The 23,813-nt window shown below is 50.2% G+C and overlaps 1 protein-coding gene across 1 annotated transcript in view; it reads left to right on the top strand.

The window, feature by feature from the left end:
- The first annotated feature begins 895 nt into the window (after window positions 1-895).
- VPS53 (VPS53 subunit of GARP complex) overlaps window positions 896-23,813 on the top strand; it is a 338,297-nt gene continuing 315,379 nt past the window's right edge. The window contains exon 1 of the mRNA XM_075336305.1: window positions 896-1,031. Coding sequence (XP_075192420.1) covers window positions 948-1,031 — 84 coding nt within the window. The 5' untranslated portion in view covers window positions 896-947. The remainder of the gene's footprint in view (window positions 1,032-23,813) is intronic.

Below are 23,813 nucleotides of genomic sequence, written 5' to 3'. Positions count from 1 at the left end.
CTAGTTAGTAATAAGCTATAGCTGGTGTTCTGCTATTCCAGTACAACACCAATAGATGGCGCTAGTTAGTAATAAGCTATAGCTGGTGTCCTGCTATTCCAGTACAACACCAATAGATGGCACTAGTTAGTAATAAGCTATAGCTGGTGTCCTGCTATTCCAATCCAACACCATTAGATGGCGCTAGTAATAAGCTATAGCTGGTGTCCTGCTATTCCATTCCAACACCAATAGATGGCGTCAGTAATAAGCTATAGCTGGTGTTCTGCTATTTCAGTCCAATACCAATAGGTGGAGCTAGTAATAAGCTATAGCTGGTGTCCTGCTATTCCAATCCAACACCAATAGATGGCGCTAGTAATAAGCTATAGCTGGTGTCCTGCTATTCCAGTCCATCACCAATAGATGGCGCTATTAATAAGCTATAGCTGGTGTTCTGCTATTCCAGTACAACACCAATAGATGGCGCTATTAATAAGCTATAGCTGCTGTTCTGCTATTCCAGTCCAACACCAATAGATCGAGTCAGTAATAAGCTATAGCTGGTGTTCTGCTATTCCAGTACAACACCAATAGATGGCGCTAGTTAGTAATAAGCTGTATGTGGTATCCTGCTATTCCATAGCGAAACCAATAGATGGCGCTAAAGATTAATCAGATCTCCGCTATATTGCTGTGACACTTGTCGGCTAAGATTTGCCATTCACCAGAATAAGCGCTACAATGGTGGTATATGCTGACTGAGTGCGGAACTTTTGTTTCCGGTTCTTAGATATTTGTTATTGACAGTGGCTGCATTGGTAACAGAGGAGGGACTCTTTGCCCTCACCAAACATGGCTGCCTTGGTTTCATTCCCATCTCTATGGTAACATCACTTCCTCCCAGAGTGCACCGCGCTCCAGGAAGCGGCCAGAGCTGTGTGTAAGCAGAGAAGCAGCTGAGCAGGATGGAGGAAGATGAGCTGGAAGTGGTGGAGGGTCTGGAGGGCGTGTTACACCTGGCACCCGAGGTGCAGCAAGCCATAGAGCAGGTGAGGAGAGCTGGTATAGTGCCCGACAGAGACCTGTGCTCTGTGCAGGCACTGCTGAGGGGGCCACTATACATGACAGCGTTTATGGGGTTGCTGAGGTGAGCCAGTTGTGTGTATGGTGACTGGTGGGTGTGCAAACTATACATGCCAGCTTTTATGGGGTCCATGTGAGGTGAGCCAGCTGTACAAACAGTGACTGATGAGTGTTCCCACTGTACATGCCAGCTTTTATGGGGTCTCTGTATGCACAGTAACTGATCAGTGTGCCTTCTGTACATGCCAGCTTTTATAGGGTCTCTATGAGGTGAGCCAGCTGTGTATGGTGAATGTGCCCACTATACTTGCCAGCTGTGTGATTAGTGAGTGTGCCCACTGTACATGTCAGCTTTCATGGGATCCATTTGAGCTGACCCAGCTGTGTGTACGGTGACTGTGCCCCTGTAAATGCCAGCCTTTATGGGGTCTCTATGAGGTGAGCCAGCTGTATGCACAGTAACTGATCAATGTGCCCGCTATACATGCCAGCTTTATGGCGTCTCTATGAGGTGAGCCAGCTGTGTATGGTGAATGTGCCCACTATACATGCCAGCTGTGTGTACAGTGATTGGTGAGTGTACCAACTGTACATGCCAGCTGTGTACATTGATTGGTGAGTGTGCCCACGATACATGACAGCTGTGTACAGTGATTGGTGAGTGTGCCCACTGTACATGCCAGCTGTGTACAGTGATTGGTGGTTGTGCCCACTATACATGCCAGCTGTGTGTACAGTGGTGGTTGTGCCCACTATACATGCCAGCTGTGTGTACAGTGATTGTCGAGTGTGCCCATTGTACATGCGAGCTGTGTACATTGATTGGTGGGTGTGCCCACTATACATGCCACCTGTATGTACAGTGATTGGTGAGTGTGCCCACTATACATGCCAGCTGTATGTACAGTGATTGGTGGGTGTGCCCACTATACATGCCAGCTGTGTGTACAGTGATTGGTGGGTGTGCCCACTATACATGCCAGCTGTGTGTACAGTGATTGGTGGGTGTGCCCACTATACATGCCAGCTGTGTGTACAGTGATTGGTGAGTGTGCCCACTATACATGCCAGCTGTGTACAGTGATTGGTGAGTGTGCTCACTATACATGCCAGCTGTGTACAGTGATTGGTGAGTGTGCCCACTATACATGCCAGCTGTGTACAGTGATTGGTGAGTGTGCCCACTATACATGCCAGCTGTGTACAGTGATTGGTGGGTGTGCCCACTATACATGCCAGCTGTGTACAGTGATTGGTGGGTGTGCCCACTGTACATGCCAGCTGTGTACAGTGATTGGTGGGTGTGCCCACTGTACATGGCAGCTGTGTACAGTGATTGGTGGGTGTGCCCACTGTACATGCCAGCTGTGTACAGTGATTGGTGGGTGTGCCCACTATACATGCCAGCTGTGTACAGTGATTGGTGAATGTGCCCACTATACATGCCAGCGGTGTACAGTGATTGGTGAGTGTGCCCACGGTACATGCCAGCTGTGTACATTCATTGGTGGGTGTGCCCACTATACATGCCAGCTGTGTACAGTGATTGGTGGGTGTGCCCACTGTACATGCCAGCTGTGTACATTAATTGGTGGGTGTGCCCACTGTACATGCCAGCTGTGTACAGTGATTGGTGGGTGTGCCCACTATACATACATGCCAGCTGTGTACAGTGATTGGTGAATGTGCCCACTATACATGCCAGCGGTGTACAGTGATTGGTGAGTGTGCCCACTATACATGCCAGCTGTGTGTACAGTGATTGGTGAGTGTGCCCACTGTACATGCCAGCTGTGTACATTCATTGGTGGGTGTGCCCACTATACATGCCAGCTGTGTACAGTGATTGGTGGGTGCGCCCACTATACATGCCAGCTGTGTACAGTGATTGTTGGGTGTGCCCACTATACATGCCAGCTGTGTACAGTGATTGGTGTGTGTGCCCACTATACATGCCAGGTGTGTACAGTGATTGGTGAGTGTGCCCACTATACATGCGGTGTGTACAGTGATTGGTGAGTGTGCCCACTATACATGCCAGCTGTGTGTACAGTGATTGGTGAGTGTGCCCACTATACATACCAGCTGGGTGTACAGTGATTGGTGAGTGTGCCCACTATACATACCAGCTGGGTGTACAGTGATTGGTGGGTGTGCCCACTATACATGCCAGCTGTGTGTACAGTGATTGGTGAGTATGCCAGCTGTGTACAGTGATTGGTGGGTGTGCCTACTATGCATGCCAGCTGTGTACAGTAATTGGTGGCTGTGCCCACTATACATGCCAGCTGTGTGTACCAAAGGTCATCAATGACAACTTTGGCATCTTGGAGGCCCTGATGACCACAGTCCACGCTTACACTGTGCCCACTATACATGCTAGCTTTATGGGGCCTCTATGAGGTGAGCCAGCTGTGTATGGTGAGTGTGCCCACTATACATGCCTGCTGGGTGTACAGTGATTGGTGAGTGTGCCCACTATACATGCCTGCTGGGTGTACAGTGATTGGTGGGTGTGCCCACTATACATGCCAGCTGTGTGTACAGTGATTGGTGAGTATGCCAGCTGTGTACAGTGATTGGTGGGTGTGCCTACTATGCATGCCAGCTGTGTACAGTAATTGGTGGGTGTGCCCACTATACATGCCAGCTGTGTGTACCAAAGGTCATCAATGACAACTTTGGCATCTTGGAAGCCCTGATGACCACAGTCCACGCTTACACTGTGCCCACTATACATGCCAGCTGTGTACAGTGATTGGTGGTTGTGCCCACTATACATGCCAGCTGTGTACAGTGATTGGTGGGTGTGCCCACTATACATGCCAGCTGTGTACAGTGATTGGTGAGTGTGCCCACTATACATGCCTGCTGTGTGAACAGTGATTGGTGGGTGTGCCCACTATACATGCCAGCTGTGTGTACAGTGATTGGTGAGTGTGCCCACTATACATGCCAGCTGTGTACAGTGATTGGTGAGTGTGCCCACTATACATGCCAGCTGTGTACAGTGATTGGTGGGTGTGCCCACTATACATGCCAGCTGTGTACAGTGATTGGTGGGTGTGCCCACTATACATGCCAGCTGTGTACAGTGATTGGTGAATGTGTCCACTATACATGCCAGCGGTGTACAGTGATTGGTGAGTGTGCCCACTGTACATGCCAGCTGTGTACATTCATTGGTGGGTGTGCCCACTATACATGCCAGCTGTGTACAGTGATTGGTGGGTGTGCCCACTGTACATGCCAGCTGTGTACATTCATTGGTGGGTGTGCCCACTATACATGCCAGCTGTGTAAAGTGATTGGTGGGTGTGCCCACTATACATGCCAGCTGTGTACAGTGATTGGTGGGTGTGCCCACTGTACATGCCAGCTGTGTACATTCATTGGTGGGTGTGCCCACTATACATGCCAGCTGTGTAAAGTGATTGGTGAGTGTGCCCACTATACATGCCAGCTGTGTACAGTGATTGGTGGGTGTGCCCACTGTACATGCCAGCTGTGTACAGTGATTGGTGGGTGTGCCCACTATACATACATGCCAGCTGTGTACAGTGATTGGTGAATGTGCCCACTATACATGCCAGCGGTGTACTGTGATTGGTGAGTGTGCCCACTATACATGCCAGCTGTGTGTACAGTGATTGGTGAGTGTGCCCACTATACATGCGGTGTGTACAGTGATTGGTGAGTGTGCTCACTATACATACATGCCAGCTGTGTAAAGTGATTGTTGGGTGTGCCCACTATACATGCCAGCTGTGTACAGTGATTGGTGGGTGTGCCCACTATACATGCCAGGTGTGTACAGTGATTGGTGAGTGTGCCCACTATACATGCGGTGTGTACAGTGATTGGTGGGTGTGACCACTATACATGCCAGCTGTGTGTACAGTGATTGGTGGGTGTGCCCACTATACATGCCAGCTGTGTGTACAGTGATTGGTGAGTATGCCAGCTGTGTACAGTGATTGGTGGGTGTGCCTACTATGCATGCCAGCTGTGTACAGTAATTGGTGGGTGTGCCCACTATACATGCCAGCTGTGTGTACAGTGATTGGTGAGTGTGCCCACTATACATGCCAGCTGTGTGTACCAAAGGTCATCAATGACAACTTTGGCATCTTGGAGGCCCTGATGACCACAGTCCACGCTTACACTGTGTCCACTATACATGCCAGCTGTGTACAGTGATTGGTGGGTGTGCCCACTATACATGCCAGCTGTGTGTACAGTGATTGGTGAGTGTGCCCACTATACATGCCTGCTGGGTGTACAGTGATTGGTGAGTATGCCCACTATACATGCCAGCTGTGTACAGTGATTGGTGGGTGTGCCCACTGTACATGCCAGCTGTGTACAGTGATTGGTGAGTATGCCCACTATACATGCCAGCTGTGAACAGTGATTGGTGGGTATGCCCACTATACATGCCAGCTGTGTACAGTGATTGGTGGGTATGCCCACTATACATGCCAGCTGTGTACAGTGATTGGTGGGTATGCCCACTATACATGCCAGCTGTGTACAGTGATTGGTGGGTATGCCCACTATACATGCCAGCTGTGTGTACAGTGATTGGTGAGTGTGCCCACTATACATGCCTGCTGGGTGTACAGTGATTGGTGAGTATGCCCACTATACATGCCAGCTGTGTACAGTGATTGGTGAGTATGCCCACTATACATGCCAGCTGTGTACAGTGATTGGTGGGTGTGCCCACTGTACATGCCAGCTGTGTACAGTGATTGGTGAGTATGCCCACTATACATGCCAGCTGTGAACAGTGATTGGTGGGTATGCCCACTATACATGCCAGCTGTGTACAGTGATTGGTGGGTATGCCCACTATACATGCCAGCTGTGTGTACAGTGATTGGTGAGTGTGCCCACTATACATGCGGTGTGTACAGTGATTGGTGAGTGTGCCCACTATACATACATGCCAGCTGTGTAAAGTGATTGGTGAGTGTGCCCACTGTACATGCCAGCTGTGTACAGTGATTGGTGGGTGTGCCCACTATACATACATGCCAGCTGTGTAAAGTGATTGTTGGGTGTGCCCACTATACATGCCAGCTGTGTACAGTGATTGGTGGGTGTGCCCACTATACATGCCAGGTGTGTACAGTGATTGGTGAGTGTGCCCACTATACATGCGGTGTGTACAGTGATTGGTGGGTGTGACCACTATACATGCCAGCTGTGTGTACAGTGATTGGTGGGTGTGCCCACTATACATGCCAGCTGTGTGTACAGTGATTGGTGAGTATGCCAGCTGTGTACAGTGATTGGTGGGTGTGCCTACTATGCATGCCAGCTGTGTACAGTAATTGGTGGGTGTGCCCACTATACATGCCAGCTGTGTGTACAGTGATTGGTGAGTGTGCCCACTATACATGCCAGCTGTGTGTACCAAAGGTCATCAATGACAACTTTGGCATCTTGGAGGCCCTGATGACCACAGTCCACGCTTACACTGTGTCCACTATACATGCCAGCTGTGTACAGTGATTGGTGGGTGTGCCCACTATACATGCCAGCTGTGTGTACAGTGATTGGTGAGTGTGCCCACTATACATGCCTGCTGGGTGTACAGTGATTGGTGAGTATGCCCACTATACATGCCAGCTGTGTACAGTGATTGGTGAGTATGCCCACTATACATGCCAGCTGTGTACAGTGATTGGTGGGTGTGCCCACTGTACATGCCAGCTGTGTACAGTGATTGGTGAGTATGCCCACTATACATGCCAGCTGTGAACAGTGATTGGTGGGTATGCCCACTATACATGCCAGCTGTGTACAGTGATTGGTGGGTATGCCCACTATACATGCCAGCTGTGTACAGTGATTGGTGGGTATGCCCACTATACATGCCAGCTGTGTACAGTGATTGGTGGGTATGCCCACTATACATGCCAGCTGTGTGTACAGTGATTGGTGAGTGTGCCCACTATACATGCCTGCTGGGTGTACAGTGATTGGTGAGTATGCCCACTATACATGCCAGCTGTGTACAGTGATTGGTGAGTATGCCCACTATACATGCCAGCTGTGTACATTAATTGGTGGGTGTGCCCACTGTACATGCCAGCTGTGTACAGTGATTGGTGGGTGTGCCCACTATACATACATGCCAGCTGTGTACAGTGATTGGTGAATGTGCCCACTATACATGCCAGCGGTGTACAGTGATTGGTGAGTGTGCCCACTATACATGCCAGCTGTGTGTACAGTGATTGGTGAGTGTGCCCACTGTACATGCCAGCTGTGTACATTCATTGGTGGGTGTGCCCACTATACATGCCAGCTGTGTACAGTGATTGGTGGGTGCGCCCACTATACATGCCAGCTGTGTACAGTGATTGTTGGGTGTGCCCACTATACATGCCAGCTGTGTACAGTGATTGGTGTGTGTGCCCACTATACATGCCAGGTGTGTACAGTGATTGGTGAGTGTGCCCACTATACATGCGGTGTGTACAGTGATTGGTGAGTGTGCCCACTATACATGCCAGCTGTGTGTACAGTGATTGGTGAGTGTGCCCACTATACATACCAGCTGGGTGTACAGTGATTGGTGAGTGTGCCCACTATACATACCAGCTGGGTGTACAGTGATTGGTGGGTGTGCCCACTATACATGCCAGCTGTGTGTACAGTGATTGGTGAGTATGCCAGCTGTGTACAGTGATTGGTGGGTGTGCCTACTATGCATGCCAGCTGTGTACAGTAATTGGTGGCTGTGCCCACTATACATGCCAGCTGTGTGTACCAAAGGTCATCAATGACAACTTTGGCATCTTGGAGGCCCTGATGACCACAGTCCACGCTTACACTGTGCCCACTATACATGCTAGCTTTATGGGGCCTCTATGAGGTGAGCCAGCTGTGTATGGTGAGTGTGCCCACTATACATGCCTGCTGGGTGTACAGTGATTGGTGAGTGTGCCCACTATACATGCCTGCTGGGTGTACAGTGATTGGTGGGTGTGCCCACTATACATGCCAGCTGTGTGTACAGTGATTGGTGAGTATGCCAGCTGTGTACAGTGATTGGTGGGTGTGCCTACTATGCATGCCAGCTGTGTACAGTAATTGGTGGGTGTGCCCACTATACATGCCAGCTGTGTGTACCAAAGGTCATCAATGACAACTTTGGCATCTTGGAAGCCCTGATGACCACAGTCCACGCTTACACTGTGCCCACTATACATGCCAGCTGTGTACAGTGATTGGTGGTTGTGCCCACTATACATGCCAGCTGTGTACAGTGATTGGTGGGTGTGCCCACTATACATGCCAGCTGTGTACAGTGATTGGTGGGTGTGCCCACTATACATGCCTGCTGTGTGAACAGTGATTGGTGGGTGTGCCCACTATACATGCCAGCTGTGTGTACAGTGATTGGTGAGTGTGCCCACTATACATGCCAGCTGTGTACAGTGATTGGTGAGTGTGCCCACTATACATGCCAGCTGTGTACAGTGATTGGTGGGTGTGCCCACTATACATGCCAGCTGTGTACAGTGATTGGTGGGTGTGCCCACTATACATGCCAGCTGTGTACAGTGATTGGTGGGTGTGCCCACTATACATGCCAGCTGTGTACAGTGATTGGTGAATGTGTCCACTATACATGCCAGCGGTGTACAGTGATTGGTGAGTGTGCCCACTGTACATGCCAGCTGTGTACATTCATTGGTGGGTGTGCCCACTATACATGCCAGCTGTGTACAGTGATTGGTGGGTGTGCCCACTGTACATGCCAGCTGTGTACATTCATTGGTGGGTGTGCCCACTATACATGCCAGCTGTGTAAAGTGATTGGTGGGTGTGCCCACTATACATGCCAGCTGTGTACAGTGATTGGTGGGTGTGCCCACTGTACATGCCAGCTGTGTACATTCATTGGTGGGTGTGCCCACTATACATGCCAGCTGTGTAAAGTGATTGGTGAGTGTGCCCACTATACATGCCAGCTGTGTACAGTGATTGGTGGGTGTGCCCACTGTACATGCCAGCTGTGTACAGTGATTGGTGGGTGTGCCCACTATACATACATGCCAGCTGTGTACAGTGATTGGTGAATGTGCCCACTATACATGCCAGCGGTGTACTGTGATTGGTGAGTGTGCCCACTATACATGCCAGCTGTGTGTACAGTGATTGGTGAGTGTGCCCACTATACATGCGGTGTGTACAGTGATTGGTGAGTGTGCCCACTATACATACATGCCAGCTGTGTAAAGTGATTGGTGAGTGTGCCCACTGTACATGCCAGCTGTGTACACTGATTGGTGGGTGTGCTCACTATACATACATGCCAGCTGTGTAAAGTGATTGTTGGGTGTGCCCACTATACATGCCAGCTGTGTACAGTGATTGGTGGGTGTGCCCACTATACATGCCAGGTGTGTACAGTGATTGGTGAGTGTGCCCACTATACATGCGGTGTGTACAGTGATTGGTGGGTGTGACCACTATACATGCCAGCTGTGTGTACAGTGATTGGTGGGTGTGCCCACTATACATGCCAGCTGTGTGTACAGTGATTGGTGAGTATGCCAGCTGTGTACAGTGATTGGTGGGTGTGCCTACTATGCATGCCAGCTGTGTACAGTAATTGGTGGGTGTGCCCACTATACATGCCAGCTGTGTGTACAGTGATTGGTGAGTGTGCCCACTATACATGCCAGCTGTGTGTACCAAAGGTCATCAATGACAACTTTGGCATCTTGGAGGCCCTGATGACCACAGTCCACGCTTACACTGTGTCCACTATACATGCCAGCTGTGTACAGTGATTGGTGGGTGTGCCCACTATACATGCCAGCTGTGTGTACAGTGATTGGTGAGTGTGCCCACTATACATGCCTGCTGGGTGTACAGTGATTGGTGAGTATGCCCACTATACATGCCAGCTGTGTACAGTGATTGGTGGGTGTGCCCACTGTACATGCCAGCTGTGTACAGTGATTGGTGAGTATGCCCACTATACATGCCAGCTGTGAACAGTGATTGGTGGGTATGCCCACTATACATGCCAGCTGTGTACAGTGATTGGTGGGTATGCCCACTATACATGCCAGCTGTGTACAGTGATTGGTGGGTATGCCCACTATACATGCCAGCTGTGTGTACAGTGATTGGTGAGTGTGCCCACTATACATGCCTGCTGGGTGTACAGTGATTGGTGAGTATGCCCACTATACATGCCAGCTGTGTACAGTGATTGGTGAGTATGCCCACTATACATGCCAGCTGTGTACAGTGATTGGTGGGTGTGCCCACTGTACATGCCAGCTGTGTACAGTGATTGGTGAGTATGCCCACTATACATGCCAGCTGTGAACAGTGATTGGTGGGTATGCCCACTATACATGCCAGCTGTGTACAGTGATTGGTGGGTATGCCCACTATACATGCCAGCTGTGTACAGTGATTGGTGGGTATGCCCACTATTCATGCCAGCTGTGTACAGTGATTGCTGAGTGTGACCACTATACATTCTAGCTTTAGGGGTCTGTATGAGATGAGCCAGCTGTGTATGATGAATGTGCCCACTATACATGCCAGCTTTTATGAGGTCCATATGAGGTGGGCCAGCTGTGTGTACGGTGACTGGTGAGTGTGCCCCTGTAAATGCCGCCCTTTATGGGGTCATTTATCTGTACCGATATAAAAGGCTTGTCCCCTTCTCTAGCTAAGGATGCAATCAGACTTTCCATATGATCACCCAGTAGTGATCAGAAGAATTATGACCCGGATTCTGCACTAAAATCCACATGAAAACCATCCACAGACATGTCACTTATATGGTGGGTAGTCCCACGCGGTTAAGTACAAAACCGTGGCACAGACCAGTCTCAGATTTCTTCTGCTGATTCCTGTGCAAATACAAAGCAAACTTTTCCGCGCACAAAATCTGATCGCCCTACTAATTTTTTTCTGTGGCAATCTTTCCTAATATGATGTGCGTGTTCTCTATTTGTAGTCCCATATTTGTTTTTTATTATGGCAGGGTATAGGCAGACAGATGAGACCCCAGATCAGAGGCCTTGTCCATGTGCCCGAACAGAGCCCCATTATCACACACCCGCCTCTACAGGGAGAATCTATAGCCAGACCTTCACATCATGTCTGGTACATTTTTATTGAGTTGATCAGATCTTCTTATACATCAGACTTTTGTAAAACAATCATTGTCTCCACGGATAATGTTACACTGATCAACCAACAACATAAATAATCTGTTACATTACTTTAAAAATATTAGAATAATAAATTAGAATACACATTGCAGTATATCCCGAAGTAACTACACTTCAGAGATATTTGTCCATTTAGGAAGAGTAGGTGATTGTGAGTCGGTGTCACCTGCTTTGGTGCAAATGAAAGTGACAAGAAGAGCACTGGAGAGGAACAGCAAGACAACACCCAACGGGAATGGTCGTACAGGTGGTGGCCATGGACAGTTGCTCTCTTCTTTCCTTCCTGACTAATACTTTTCCTGTTTTGCTTCTTGCCAGTGTCCTTGTCGCTATTAGTAGCATCAGTCACTACCTGTAGCCCATTCAGGTTGTACATGTAGTCCTGCTCCTTCAGGATAACACAACCCTACATGTTGTCACAAGAAAATTTGCCGTCTCTCCGAGAGTCTCAAGAGCATGGAGCTGATTCTAGAATAAGAGAGCGTTACACAAAGGGAGCCAGTTAAGACTGCACAGGGACATCAGCCCAATACTGAAACCAGTATGTCTAAGTTCACACAGGGTATCTTTTACTGTGTTTTTGGTGCGTTTTTGAGGCCACAAAGATGCCCCTAAATGCATGCATTTCCTTCTCCCAGCAAAGTCTGAGATTTCTATTTTGCTTTCAACACTGGGCATCTTTTCTTTGCTGCATTTTTGAAGCTGCAGCATGTCAATTTTTTTTATTTTTATCATGTTTTTGAGCCCTTCCAGTCAATAGATTTGACTTAAAAAACGCATTGGTCAAAACATGGTTAAAACGTGGACAAAACGCATTGAGTTTTTGATGCGTTTTGCCGCAATGTGTTTTTGGTGCATTTCAAGATGCACTGACAAAAAAAAAAGATGCCGCGTGTGAACATAGCCTATCTTCTCCTTTGTGAGAGAATGAGTATCGGGCCCTATAAAATGACCTTCAGTGGTTACTGGTGTGGACTAGTTTTGCCAAACTGTCAGAAACAGACTACATAAGTGTGACATGGTTGCCTGCCATCCTGTAGAAGAACCTTTATCCACAAACCCAGCACGGAGCCGCTTGATTGACTTACACCAAAATTGGCCAGTCCCCCGTTGGTGCGTTCTTCTCTTCACAGATGAGAACAGATCCACATTGAGCACATGTGACGGATGTAAACATTACGCTGCCTTCAACATCATCCAGTATGACCAGTTTGGCATGGGGTCAGTGATGGTTAGGATGGCGTGTTACTGGAGGATCTCAAAAACTTCCACGTGATAGCCAGCATTATCCTGGCTGCTGTTAAGGGATTAAATTGTCAGACACATTGTTAAGGGTACTTTACACACTGCGACATCGCTAGCGATCTCGTTAGTGATGTGACACGCCAGATCTACCGAGATCGCACATGTGACCGAAGCTACAAAAACGACCTATGTGCGATCTCGGCAAATCGCATCTGCGATCTAGCGTGTCACATTGCTAACGAGATCGCTAGCGATGTCGCAGCATGTAAAGCACCCTTTAGTCTATGTTCGCATGCTGCATCTTTATCTGAGTGCAACATGAGTGCATTTTGAGTGCATCTTTTTATCCTGTGGTCACAGAAATGCAGCTTGTGGCCCAAAAAATGCATGCGTTTTGCTGCTTTTTTTATGTGATTTTTAAAGGAGAAACAAAATATGATAGGATAATTGATAGCTAAAATAGATACAAAACATATCGAATAGATCATAAAGAATAGATAGAAAGAGTAGAATAGAGAGAAAAAGATAACAGAATAACTCGACAGAGTGATAGCTAGCTTGGACAGCTGTTTTTTTAAATTATTTTTTGGTAAAAAAAAAATGACGTGGGGGTCCCTCCCCCATTTTTCATATCTAGCACAGGAACAGCAGCAGCAGCGGGCTGTAGCCCTCAGATGTGTGCTGTCCCTTGGCTGGTTATGAAAAATAGAGGGGATCCCACTCTTTTTTTTTAACATTATTTGATTTATTTAATAAAAAATAAGACATTTTCTAAAACCAGCCAAGGTACAGCAGACAACTAGGGGCTGATATTATTAGGGTGGGAAGGGCCTACTAACAATAGTAGCCTGCAGCTACCCCAGAAGTGGTGCATCCATTAGATGCGCCAATTCCTGCATTGGACCCAGCTCTTCCCATTACCCTGGCAATCAGGGTAATAAGGAGTTAATTGCAGCCCATAGATGTCACTAAGCCCTACATTAGTAATTGTAGGCATCTATGAGACCCCCCCCCCATCACTAATCTGTAGGCTGATATTTTTACCCTGGTAAGGGCCCAATAATCATAGACCTCCCCAGCCTGAGAATACCAGCCCCCAGCTGTCCACTTTATATTGGCTAGGTATCAAAGTCAAGAATTAAAAAAAAAAAAAGCTGCATGGGGTCCCTTGTATTTTGATACAAAGCCAAGATGAATCACACAGCTGGGGACTCAGCCTGTAGATGTGTGCTTTATTGTCTCTGGGTTTCAGTATACGAGGGACCCTACACCATTTTTTCCAATTATTTTTTTATTTTTACACTCAGCTTCCTGACCTAAACAGGTAGTGTGAGGGCAACCAGTCACAGACACTGGCACAGAGGGTGAGCTGGGGAAATATTGCATATTCGCGAGGGTTAATAAGCGAACCAGGAAGTAGTGTGACAGGGAAACTAAGTAAATTCTCCTGCTTTAATGACCTAAAGTCATTTTTCTTTTCTCTTCGCCTCCCAATCACAGTAATGCCGGTAGCAAAGATAGCTATGGAATTACAATCAATCCTAACATGTTTAGTGGCTGAAAATCAAGCGCCAAACATGCATGGGAGGGGACTTGAAACTCACAACGCAGGGAGCAAAATGCTCATCGAGTAACAGGTATCGCAGATACCTTAATATGCATGCAAGTAAAGAATATTGCCAAGTATATTTGCTCATCACTATTCTATAATAATACTGCTCATAGCTGCAATTAGTGTAGGGCTAGCTGCTGGAGAAGGGATAGTGTATTAGGTCTGTTTGACCTTTCAACAACTAGGCAGAGTGCTGTTTGTCACCTAAACAAATTAGTTTCAGCAGAACCTGTTGCCACCTCTCCGAGGCAGAGCTGCGGTCTTTCCAGCTTGCTACTGATATGAATGGCAATTTGGAGACGAAGGAGGAAGGGGTGCAGGAACTGGTGTAGGAGGTGGGGGAAACACTAATGAATCTAAGTGTCGGTAGCACATGTGCCGACTATGGCTCCATTTCTGTTCCAGTCTCCACAATGTTCACCCAGTGTGCCATCAGGGAAATATAGCATCCCTGGCCACAAGCACTTTTTCGGGTGTCAGTGGTTAAGTGGACCCTCCCAGTAACTGCGTTGGTCAGGGCATGGGAGATGTTATGGGACACGTGATTTTGTAAGGCGTTGACAGCACACAGGAAAAAATAGTGACTGCTGGGTATAGAGTACCAAGGGATGACCACCGTCATGAGGTTGCGAAAAGCCTCAGTGTCCACACGCATACACAGCAGCGTTTCTAGGTCAAGCAGTCTGCAAATTTGTCATTTTAGTGTTTAGGCATATGGGTGAGTGGCAATATATTGTTGCTTTTGTTCCAAGGCCTGGGGTAGAGACAGCTGAATGCTGCTTTCACAAAATTATAAGTGACCGTAGTTGCGAATGTGCAACAACAGGTGCAGGGCAGGAGGCATCCACGCCTTCATCCTGGACAGGGGATTGACCAGTACGTACTGCAGGGGAAAAGGCAGTGCTGTCACCTGTAGATCCAGATTGTGGACCCAGGCGTTCTGTCCATGTAGTACGGTGCTGGGATGACATGTGCCTGAACATTCTGGTGGTGGTCAGGATGGTAGTGGCTGGCCCTTACTGAGCTTGGTATGCAACAGATTGCAAATGATCATTTTCTTGTCTTCAATCTCTGTGGAAAAAAAGCGCCAGATTTTGGAACCCCTAACCCTTGCCCTGTGATATGGCTGCGTGTGGGTGCTCTGGGGAATAGTTGCCTGCCTTCTCTCTCTGGCCACCACACTGCCTCTTCCTGCCTGTTGCAGTGCTGCAGACCCCATTCCTCTCTGCGCTGCATGTCACCTTCTCAGATTGGGTCAGTGACTTCATCACCACCTCATCTTCCACTTCTGCACTCTCTGGTTCTCCTGACTTATAGATTTAATATGACTTATTGGCAACTGTGTCTCATCATTATCCACATGTTGAGACAGTAATTGCCGTTCCCCACTGTCTGTTTTTTTTTCCTGACCTTGGCTGCTCAAATATTTGAGCATCACCACACACAATCGCCTCATGTGCCTCTTTAAATGTGCACAGTCAGAGGCCAGAAGAAGCCAAAAGTGGAAAGGTAAATACCATGTTTTTCCAAAAATAAGACCTCCCTCAAAAATAAGCCCTAGCAGGGATTTTCAGCATTTTCGGAGAAAGGCTTAAATATACGCCCTCTCCCGAAAATAAGCCCTAGTCGCTGATCAATAATGAAGTGTCCGTGCAGCTAAAAAAGATACAGATACTGCAGGACACTTCATTATACACAGCGGCACCCGGCAATTACACTCACCCGACACTGAGCGGCAGGACCTGCAGTGATCGCACACATCAGCTCACACACACACACACACACCAAATCTCACACACACACACCAAATCTCACACACAAACATCAAATCACACACACACATCGGATCGCATACACACTCACCTCATCCAGCGACACCGATCTCTTCTCGCCGGCAGAATCTTGAGAGGCAGTGCAGTGGAGCGCAACGAACAGGACCTGCGGCCGGACATGTGACTTGCTTCATTCCCTGCGCCATAAGTGCTGGATGTGATGTGATGTGTGTGTGCCTGCGATTGGCTGCGTGTGCCTGCGATTGGCTGCGTGTGCCTGCGATTGGCTGCGTGTGCCTGCGATTGGCTGCGTGTGCCTGCGATTGGCTGCGTGTGCCTGCGATTGGCTGCGTGTGCCTGCGATTGGCTGCGTGTGCCTGCGATTGGCTGCGTGTGCCTGCGATTGGCTGCGTGTGCCTGCGATTGGCTGCGTGTGCCTGCGATTGGCTGCGTGTGCCTGCGATTGGCTGCGTGTGCCTGCGATTGGCTGCGTGTGCCTGCGATTGGCTGCGTGTGCCTGCGATTGGCTGCGTGTGCCTGCGATTGGCTGCGTGTGCCTGCGATTGGCTGCGTGTGCCTGCGATTGGCTGCGTGTGCCTGCGATTGGCTGCGTGTGCCTGCGATTGGCTGCGTGTGCCTGCGATTGGCTGCGTGTGCCTGCGATTGGCTGCGTGTGCCTGCGATTGGCTGCGTGTGCCTGCGATTGGCTGCGTGTGCCTGCGATTGGCTGCGTGTGCCTGCGATTGGCTGCGTGTGCCTGCGATTGGCTGCGTGTGCCTGCGATTGGCTGCGTGTGCCTGCGATTGGCTGCGTGTGCCTGCGATTGGCTGCGTGTGCCTGCGATTGGCTGCGTGTGCCTGCGATTGGCTGCGTGTGCCTGCGATTGGCTGCGTGTGCCTGCGATTGGCTGCGTGTGCCTGCGATTGGCTGCGTGTGCCTGCGATTGGCTGCGTGTGCCTGCGATTGGCTGCGTGTGCCTGCGATTGGCTGCGTGTGCCTGCGATTGGCTGCGTGTGCCTGCGATTGGCTGCGTGTGCCTGCGATTGGCTGCGTGTGCCTGCGATTGGCTGCGTGTGCCTGCGATTGGCTGCGTGTGCCTGCGATTGGCTGCGTGTGCCTGCGATTGGCTGCGTGTGCCTGCGATTGGCTGCGTGTGCCTGCGATTGGCTGCGTGTGCCTGCGATTGGCTGCGTGTGCCTGCGATTGGCTGCGTGTGCCTGCGATTGGCTGCGTGTGCCTGCGATTGGCTGCGTGTGCCTGCGATTGGCTGCGTGTGCCTGCGATTGGCTGCGTGTGCCTGCGATTGGCTGCGTGTGCCTGCGATTGGCTGCGTGTGCCTGCGATTGGCTGCGTGTGCCTGCGATTGGCTGCGTGTGCCTGCGATTGGCTGCGTGTGCCTGCGATTGGCTGCGTGTGCCTGCGATTGGCTGCGTGTGCCTGCGATTGGCTGCGTGTGCCTGCGATTGGCTGCGTGTGCCTGCGATTGGCTGCGTGTGCCTGCGATTGGCTGCGTGTGCCTGCGATTGGCTGCGTGTGCCTGCGATTGGCTGCGTGTGCCTGCGATTGGCTGCGTGTGCCTGCGATTGGCTGCGTGTGCCTGCGATTGGCTGCGTGTGCCTGCGATTGGCTGCGTGTGCCTGCGATTGGCTGCGTGTGCCTGCGATTGGCTGCGTGTGCCTGCGATTGGCTGCGTGTGCCTGCGATTGGCTGCGTGTGCCTGCGATTGGCTGCGTGTGCCTGCGATTGGCTGCGTGTGCCTGCGATTGGCTGCGTGTGCCTGCGATTGGCTGCGTGTGCCTGCGATTGGCTGCGTGTGCCTGCGATTGGCTGCGTGTGCCTGCGATTGGCTGCGTGTGCCTGCGATTGGCTGCGTGTGCCTGCGATTGGCTGCGTGTGCCTGCGATTGGCTGCGTGTGCCTGCGATTGGCTGCGTGTGCCTGCGATTGGCTGCGTGTGCCTGCGATTGGCTGCGTGTGCCTGCGATTGGCTGCGTGTGCCTGCGATTGGCTGCGTGTGCCTGCGATTGGCTGCGTGTGCCTGCGATTGGCTGCGTGTGCCTGCGATTGGCTGCGTGTGCCTGCGATTGGCTGCGTGTGCCTGCGATTGGCTGCGTGTGCCTGCGATTGGCTGCGTGTGCCTGCGATTGGCTGCGTGTGCCTGCGATTGGCTGCGTGTGCCTGCGATTGGCTGCGTGTGCCTGCGATTGGCTGCGTGTGCCTGCGATTGGCTGCGTGTGCCTGCGATTGGCTGCGTGTGCCTGCGATTGGCTGCGTGTGCCTGCGATTGGCTGCGTGTGCCTGCGATTGGCTGCGTGTGCCTGCGATTGGCTGCGTGTGCCTGCGATTGGCTGCGTGTGCCTGCGATTGGCTGCGTGTGCCTGCGATTGGCTGCGTGTGCCTGCGATTGGCTGCGTGTGCCTGCGATTGGCTGCGTGTGCCTGCGATTGGCTGCGTGTGCCTGCGATTGGCTGCGTGTGCCTGCGATTGGCTGCGTGTGCCTGCGATTGGCTGCGTGTGCCTGCGATTGGCTGCGTGTGCCTGCGATTGGCTGCGTGTGCCTGCGATTGGCTGCGTGTGCCTGCGATCGGCTGCATGTGATCTGCTGTGTATATCTGCGATCTGCTGTGTGTGTGTGCGCCTGCGATCGGCTGTGTGTGTCTGCGATCGGCTGTGTGTGCCTGCGATCTGCTGTGTGCCTGCGATCTGCTGTGTGCCTGCGACCTGCTGTGTGTGATCTGCTGTGTATATCTGCGATCTGCTGTGTGTGTGTGATCTGCTGTGTGTGTGTGCCTGCGACCGGCTGCGTGTGCCTGCGACCGGCTGCGTGTGCCTGCGACCGGCTGCGTGTGCCTGCGACCTGCTGCGTGTGCCTGCGACCTGCTGCGTGTGATCTGCTGTGTATATCTGCAATCTGCTGTGTGTGTGATCTGCTGTGTGTGTGTGCCTGCGATCGGATGTGTGTGCGCCTGCGATCGGATGTGTGCGCCTGCGATCGGATGTGTGCGCCTGCGATCGGATGTGTGTATCTGTGATCGGCTGTGTGATCTGCTGTGTATATCTGCGATCTGGTGTGTGTGTGTGATCTGCTGTGTTTGTGTGTGTGTGCGTGTGTGATCTGCTGTGTGTGATCTGCTGTGTGTGATCTGCTGTGTGTGATCTGCTGTGTGTGTCAGCTAGCAGCAGGGTGGGACGGCGTGCAGCACCGACCAGAGATCACAGGAGGACCTGGGACCACGCAGATGTCCTGGTCTGGTGAGTATGTATGAGTCTCCTGGGAAGTGGGGGGGGGGTCTGCTTTTTTGGGGGGTAAACTTACCCCCAACCGTGTTTCTCCAAGAATAAGACCTCCTCCAAAAATAAGCCTTAGTGCTTTTTGGGGGGCAAAAAAAATATAAGACAGTGTCTTATTTTTGGAAAAACACGGTAGCTCCTGGGAGTTTCCACTTGTGGGGTCACTTGTCTCTAGGGACTCGACATGGTGGAGCGAAGGAGGATCAGGGTGAGGATTATGTGATGCAGACCCTTGAATAGTGAGACTGGACCATGTGGAAGAAAGGGTGGTGCTGAGAAACAAACTAGAAGCATTATGTGCCATCCAACCTACATACTGATCACACTGCTCTGGCTTCAACAGTAGTGTGCTGCGCCCGTGTGCAAAGTGGAATAGGAAGCTAGGTCTAGATGATGCATGTGTTTGGTGTCATCCTGCAGCAGGCCCAGTTTGCCCTGGCCCGCAGCCACAGCCTCTGCATTCACCCTTATCAGTGGGATGTCCACTTCCCTGTCCTTTACTGCACGCTATATGCAGTTTAAATTATGTGCAGCTAAGAGTGGCAATATTAGAGAATACAATATATTTTTTTTCCTACGTAGCAGCAGCAAGGTCTGTAAGGCTACAAGCCCTGCCTACATGCCTCTAAGATACTATCCCCACTCCAGAACCTCACCCTACACCAATTGCAGACTAAGAGCGGTATTATTAGAGAATAAAATGTGTTTGTAAGCCGTTGTATGTGGCAGCACTAAGGACTATAAAGCAATGGACCCTGCTTAAATGCCTCTAAAACACTATCCCCACTCCAGAAGCTCACCCTACACTAATTGCAGACTAAGAGAGATATTATTATAGAATAGATTTTATACATAGCAGCAGCAAGGTCTGTAAGCCTAGAAATCCCTGCCCATATGCCCAGAAGCTCACCCTAAAATTAATTGCAGATAAAGCGGTATTATTAGAGAATATAATGTATTTCAATTAGTCCTGAAAAGGACTGTTGGCTTATTGGTTGCACCAGCAGGTACTGTGACAGTATAAAACACTCTCCCTTCTACAGCAGAATCTCTTCCTAAGCCCTACACTATTTCTGTGTACAGTGTGCCAAGGATGACGTTACTGGGTTTTATATATAGTATTTTTCGGATAAGACGCACTTTTTTTCCCCCAAATGTTGGGCGAAAGTAGGGGGTGCGTCTTATGGTCTGAATATAGGGCTGCGGCTGGGAATGAGGGTGCTGCGGTGGAGCGGGTCATCGGTGGCACGGGTCATCGGTGGCACGAGCAGGCTGTGGCAGCGCCTGCCATGACCACGTGGGCCCGTTCATTACATATGCACGCCCATCCTCCCGCCCATCATCTCTCAGCGCTGAAGCCAGCGTTGATAGGTGGGCGGGATGATGGACGGGGTGTGTGCGCATATTAAACAGCCGGCCGTGATCACTCCTGGCAACTACAGCCTGGAGTGATCATGTGCGGCTGTATTCACTGCCCCCCGCGTATCATCATCAGCGCGGGGGGCAGTGAATAAGTACGGTACACTCACCCGTCACCGTTCCCCTGCAGCACAGCGATCTCCTCTTGTCTGCCGGCCAGCTGATCTGTGTAGCGAGCGGTGAGCACAGAGATGACTTTATCCCTGTGCGTGCTCTCCACACACATCAGCCGGCAGACCGGGGGACATTGCGATGCTGCAGGGGAACGGCTCCACACAGGTCAGTGCCGGGGGCAGTGAATCGGTATACTCACCCGTCACCGTTCCCCTGCAGCACCGCGATCTCCTGTCTGCTGGCCAGCTGATCTGTGTAGCGAGCGGTGAACACAGCGATGACGTCATTGCTGTGCGCGCCGCTAGTCACGCAGGTCAGCTGACCGGCAGACAGCACGACGAGCGATGCTGCAGGGAACAGTGACGGCTCCACACAGGTCAGCAGTGCTACTGCCGCCACAGACAGGGGGAGGAGCGATGCTGCATTGAGCGAGGAAAGGTGAGTATAAACGTTTATTTTTTTGTGTGATACAGGATACATGCCATACAGCAGGATGGGGCCATATAGCAGGATGGGGCCATATAGCAGGATGGGGCCATATAGCAGGATGGGGCCATATAGCAGGATGGGGCCATATAGCAGGATGGGGCCATATAGCAGGATGGGGCCATATAGCAGGATGGGTCCATATAGCAGGATGGGTCCATATAGCAGGATGGGGCCATATAGCAGGATGGGGATATATAGCAGGATGGGGGTATATAGCAGGATGGGGCCATATAGCAGGATGGGGATATATAGCAGGATGGGGGTATATAGCAGGATGGGGCCATATAGCAGGATGGGGCCATATAGCAGGATGGGGCCATATAGCAGGATGGGGCCATATAGCAGGATGGGGATATATAGCAGGATGGGGGTATATAGCAGGATGGGGCCATATAGCAGGATGGGGATATATAGCAGGATGGGGGTATATAGCAGGATGGGGCCATATAGCAGGATGGGGCCATATAGCAGGATGGGGATATATAGCAGGATGGGGCCATATAGCAGGATGGGGCCATATAGCAGGATGGGGGGGTATATAGCAGTATGCCAGTATATAGCAGGATAAGGGCATATACCAGGATGGGGTACATATACAAGGCAGGAGGGTCATTACCAGGATGGGGTACCTTAGCAGAGAATTTGGGGACATTACCCCCATAACAGTGTAGGCAGCAGATCCTTGCCCCATAACGGTGTGTCATGACCACATTTTTTGCTTTAAAATTTCATTTTCCTATTTTCCTCCTCTAAAACCAGGGTGCGTCTTATGGTCCGGTGTTTCTTATAGTCCGAAAAATATGGTAGACCCGATGAATCTATGTGGCCAATCAGTCACATCAATGCCAGAATCCAAAATGGCTACAGCATTACCATGATTGGCAGGCAATCCCCGCATGTTTTAGTGTCTGGAAATAAAAAAAGCCGCAAAACATGCAGGGTGGGGACTCGAGCATGGCGTTTGGGTACCAGAATACTTGATCGAATATTAAGCGTCTAGCATCCTGATGCTCAGTTGAGTGCTGAGCAGTGCCGAGCACGCTCACCCATTGCTACTTGTAATTTAACTTCTGACTTCCATGAGTAGAGTTTCCTTTCCTGCAATGTGGTTTGTAGTTTTATTATAGCTTCAACTACAATTTAATACCTATGGATGTAATTTTAGGGGATCTTTCCCTTTTCAAGGTTTTGAAAAGTCTATAAAATTTTGTGTCAACCATCGCTCAGCAAGTTAATTCCTTATGCCAGAAATTTTACTCCATTTCCCGGTTGTAGTAAGATTTGTGGCGAGGGGCACACGGAGGTACACACGACTTGTCAGACGCTCCTGATTCATTAAGAGACGTGCACCTCTTAGGCTACTTTCACACATCCGGTTTGAGCAGTGCGGCTCAATCTGGCTGTGAAACCTATGTAACAGATGCGGCGAAAACACCGCATCCTTTGCATAGGTTTTTACATGCAGCCCGTCCGTTTTTTGCTGCTTGTGGCAGGCTACTGAGCATGCGCAGTGGAAGAAACCGCATGCGGCGGCCGGATGCGTTTTTGCCGCATCGCGCCGCATCCGGTGTCCATAGGCATGCATTGAAAAATGCGCCGCAGCGGCCGAATGCGGCGCGATACGTTTTTTTTGCCGGAGCAAAAAACGTGCCAGGGAACATTCCATCCGGCCGCCGCATCGGCTAAATCTGCCGCATGCGCCAAAAACCGGACAGAACGCAAGCCCATGCGGCACAATATGGCGCCAATGCAAGTCAATGCTGGAAAAACGAAACCGGCGGCAAAAAAAAACGGTTTTGTTTTTTCAGCTGAGCTCCGGATTGTGCCGCACTGCTACAACCGGATGTGTGAAAGTAGCCTTAATGAATCACGAGCATCTGATTTCAGCATGCCCCTCAAACAACACTGGTACTGAAGAATCGGGGCCAGAGTCAAAGTTCAAATTACAATCTGGCTAATTTAGGCTCCGCTGATAATTGTGTTGGAGTCTTGGATGCTGATATGATTCAGGGTTAAAGGAAGTCTGTATTCAGTATTCAGTGATGCCACTTATTAAGCTGTGTGCTGTTATTTATTTACATTTAAGGTTTTATCACCAGTAGATTATCACTGCCAGGACTACAGGGCATGTGAGCCTTTGTCCGATCAAGTGGCCTCCTCTAATAAGCAACTCCCTGTCAGTAGACAAGGTATAGGGCTTATGTGCCATACTTCACGTAAGACCCGGCTCTGACATTGCTGAAATGGCACTGATGCGGGGCAGGTGAGTTTCGTTATTTTTATTTTACATTGGAAATTATAGTATTTAACAAGGAATTGTCAAAGTAGTGGACAAACTCTTTAAATTAAATCTGCCACTAGGGGTTTTCTACCTCATATGAGAGCAGTTAAATGTAGGTGCAGAAACCTTGATTCCAACAATATATCACTTAGTTTTCTGGTGCAGCAGTTCTGACTGTGTACATTGTCTATTGACAGTAAGCTGCTTACCAGAGGAGGGGGTGTGGTCTGAAAACTTCTGATGGGCCCCATAGTCAGGGCAGTGTTAATCTCCTGGAGATAAAATAGTCATTGTGAGTAAATA

The sequence above is a fragment of the Anomaloglossus baeobatrachus genome, chromosome 2 (assembly GCF_048569485.1).
Source record: "Anomaloglossus baeobatrachus isolate aAnoBae1 chromosome 2, aAnoBae1.hap1, whole genome shotgun sequence".
NCBI classification, from domain to species: Eukaryota; Metazoa; Chordata; class Amphibia; order Anura; family Aromobatidae; genus Anomaloglossus; species Anomaloglossus baeobatrachus.
This window is presented reverse-complemented; position numbering and strand designations above follow the sequence as displayed.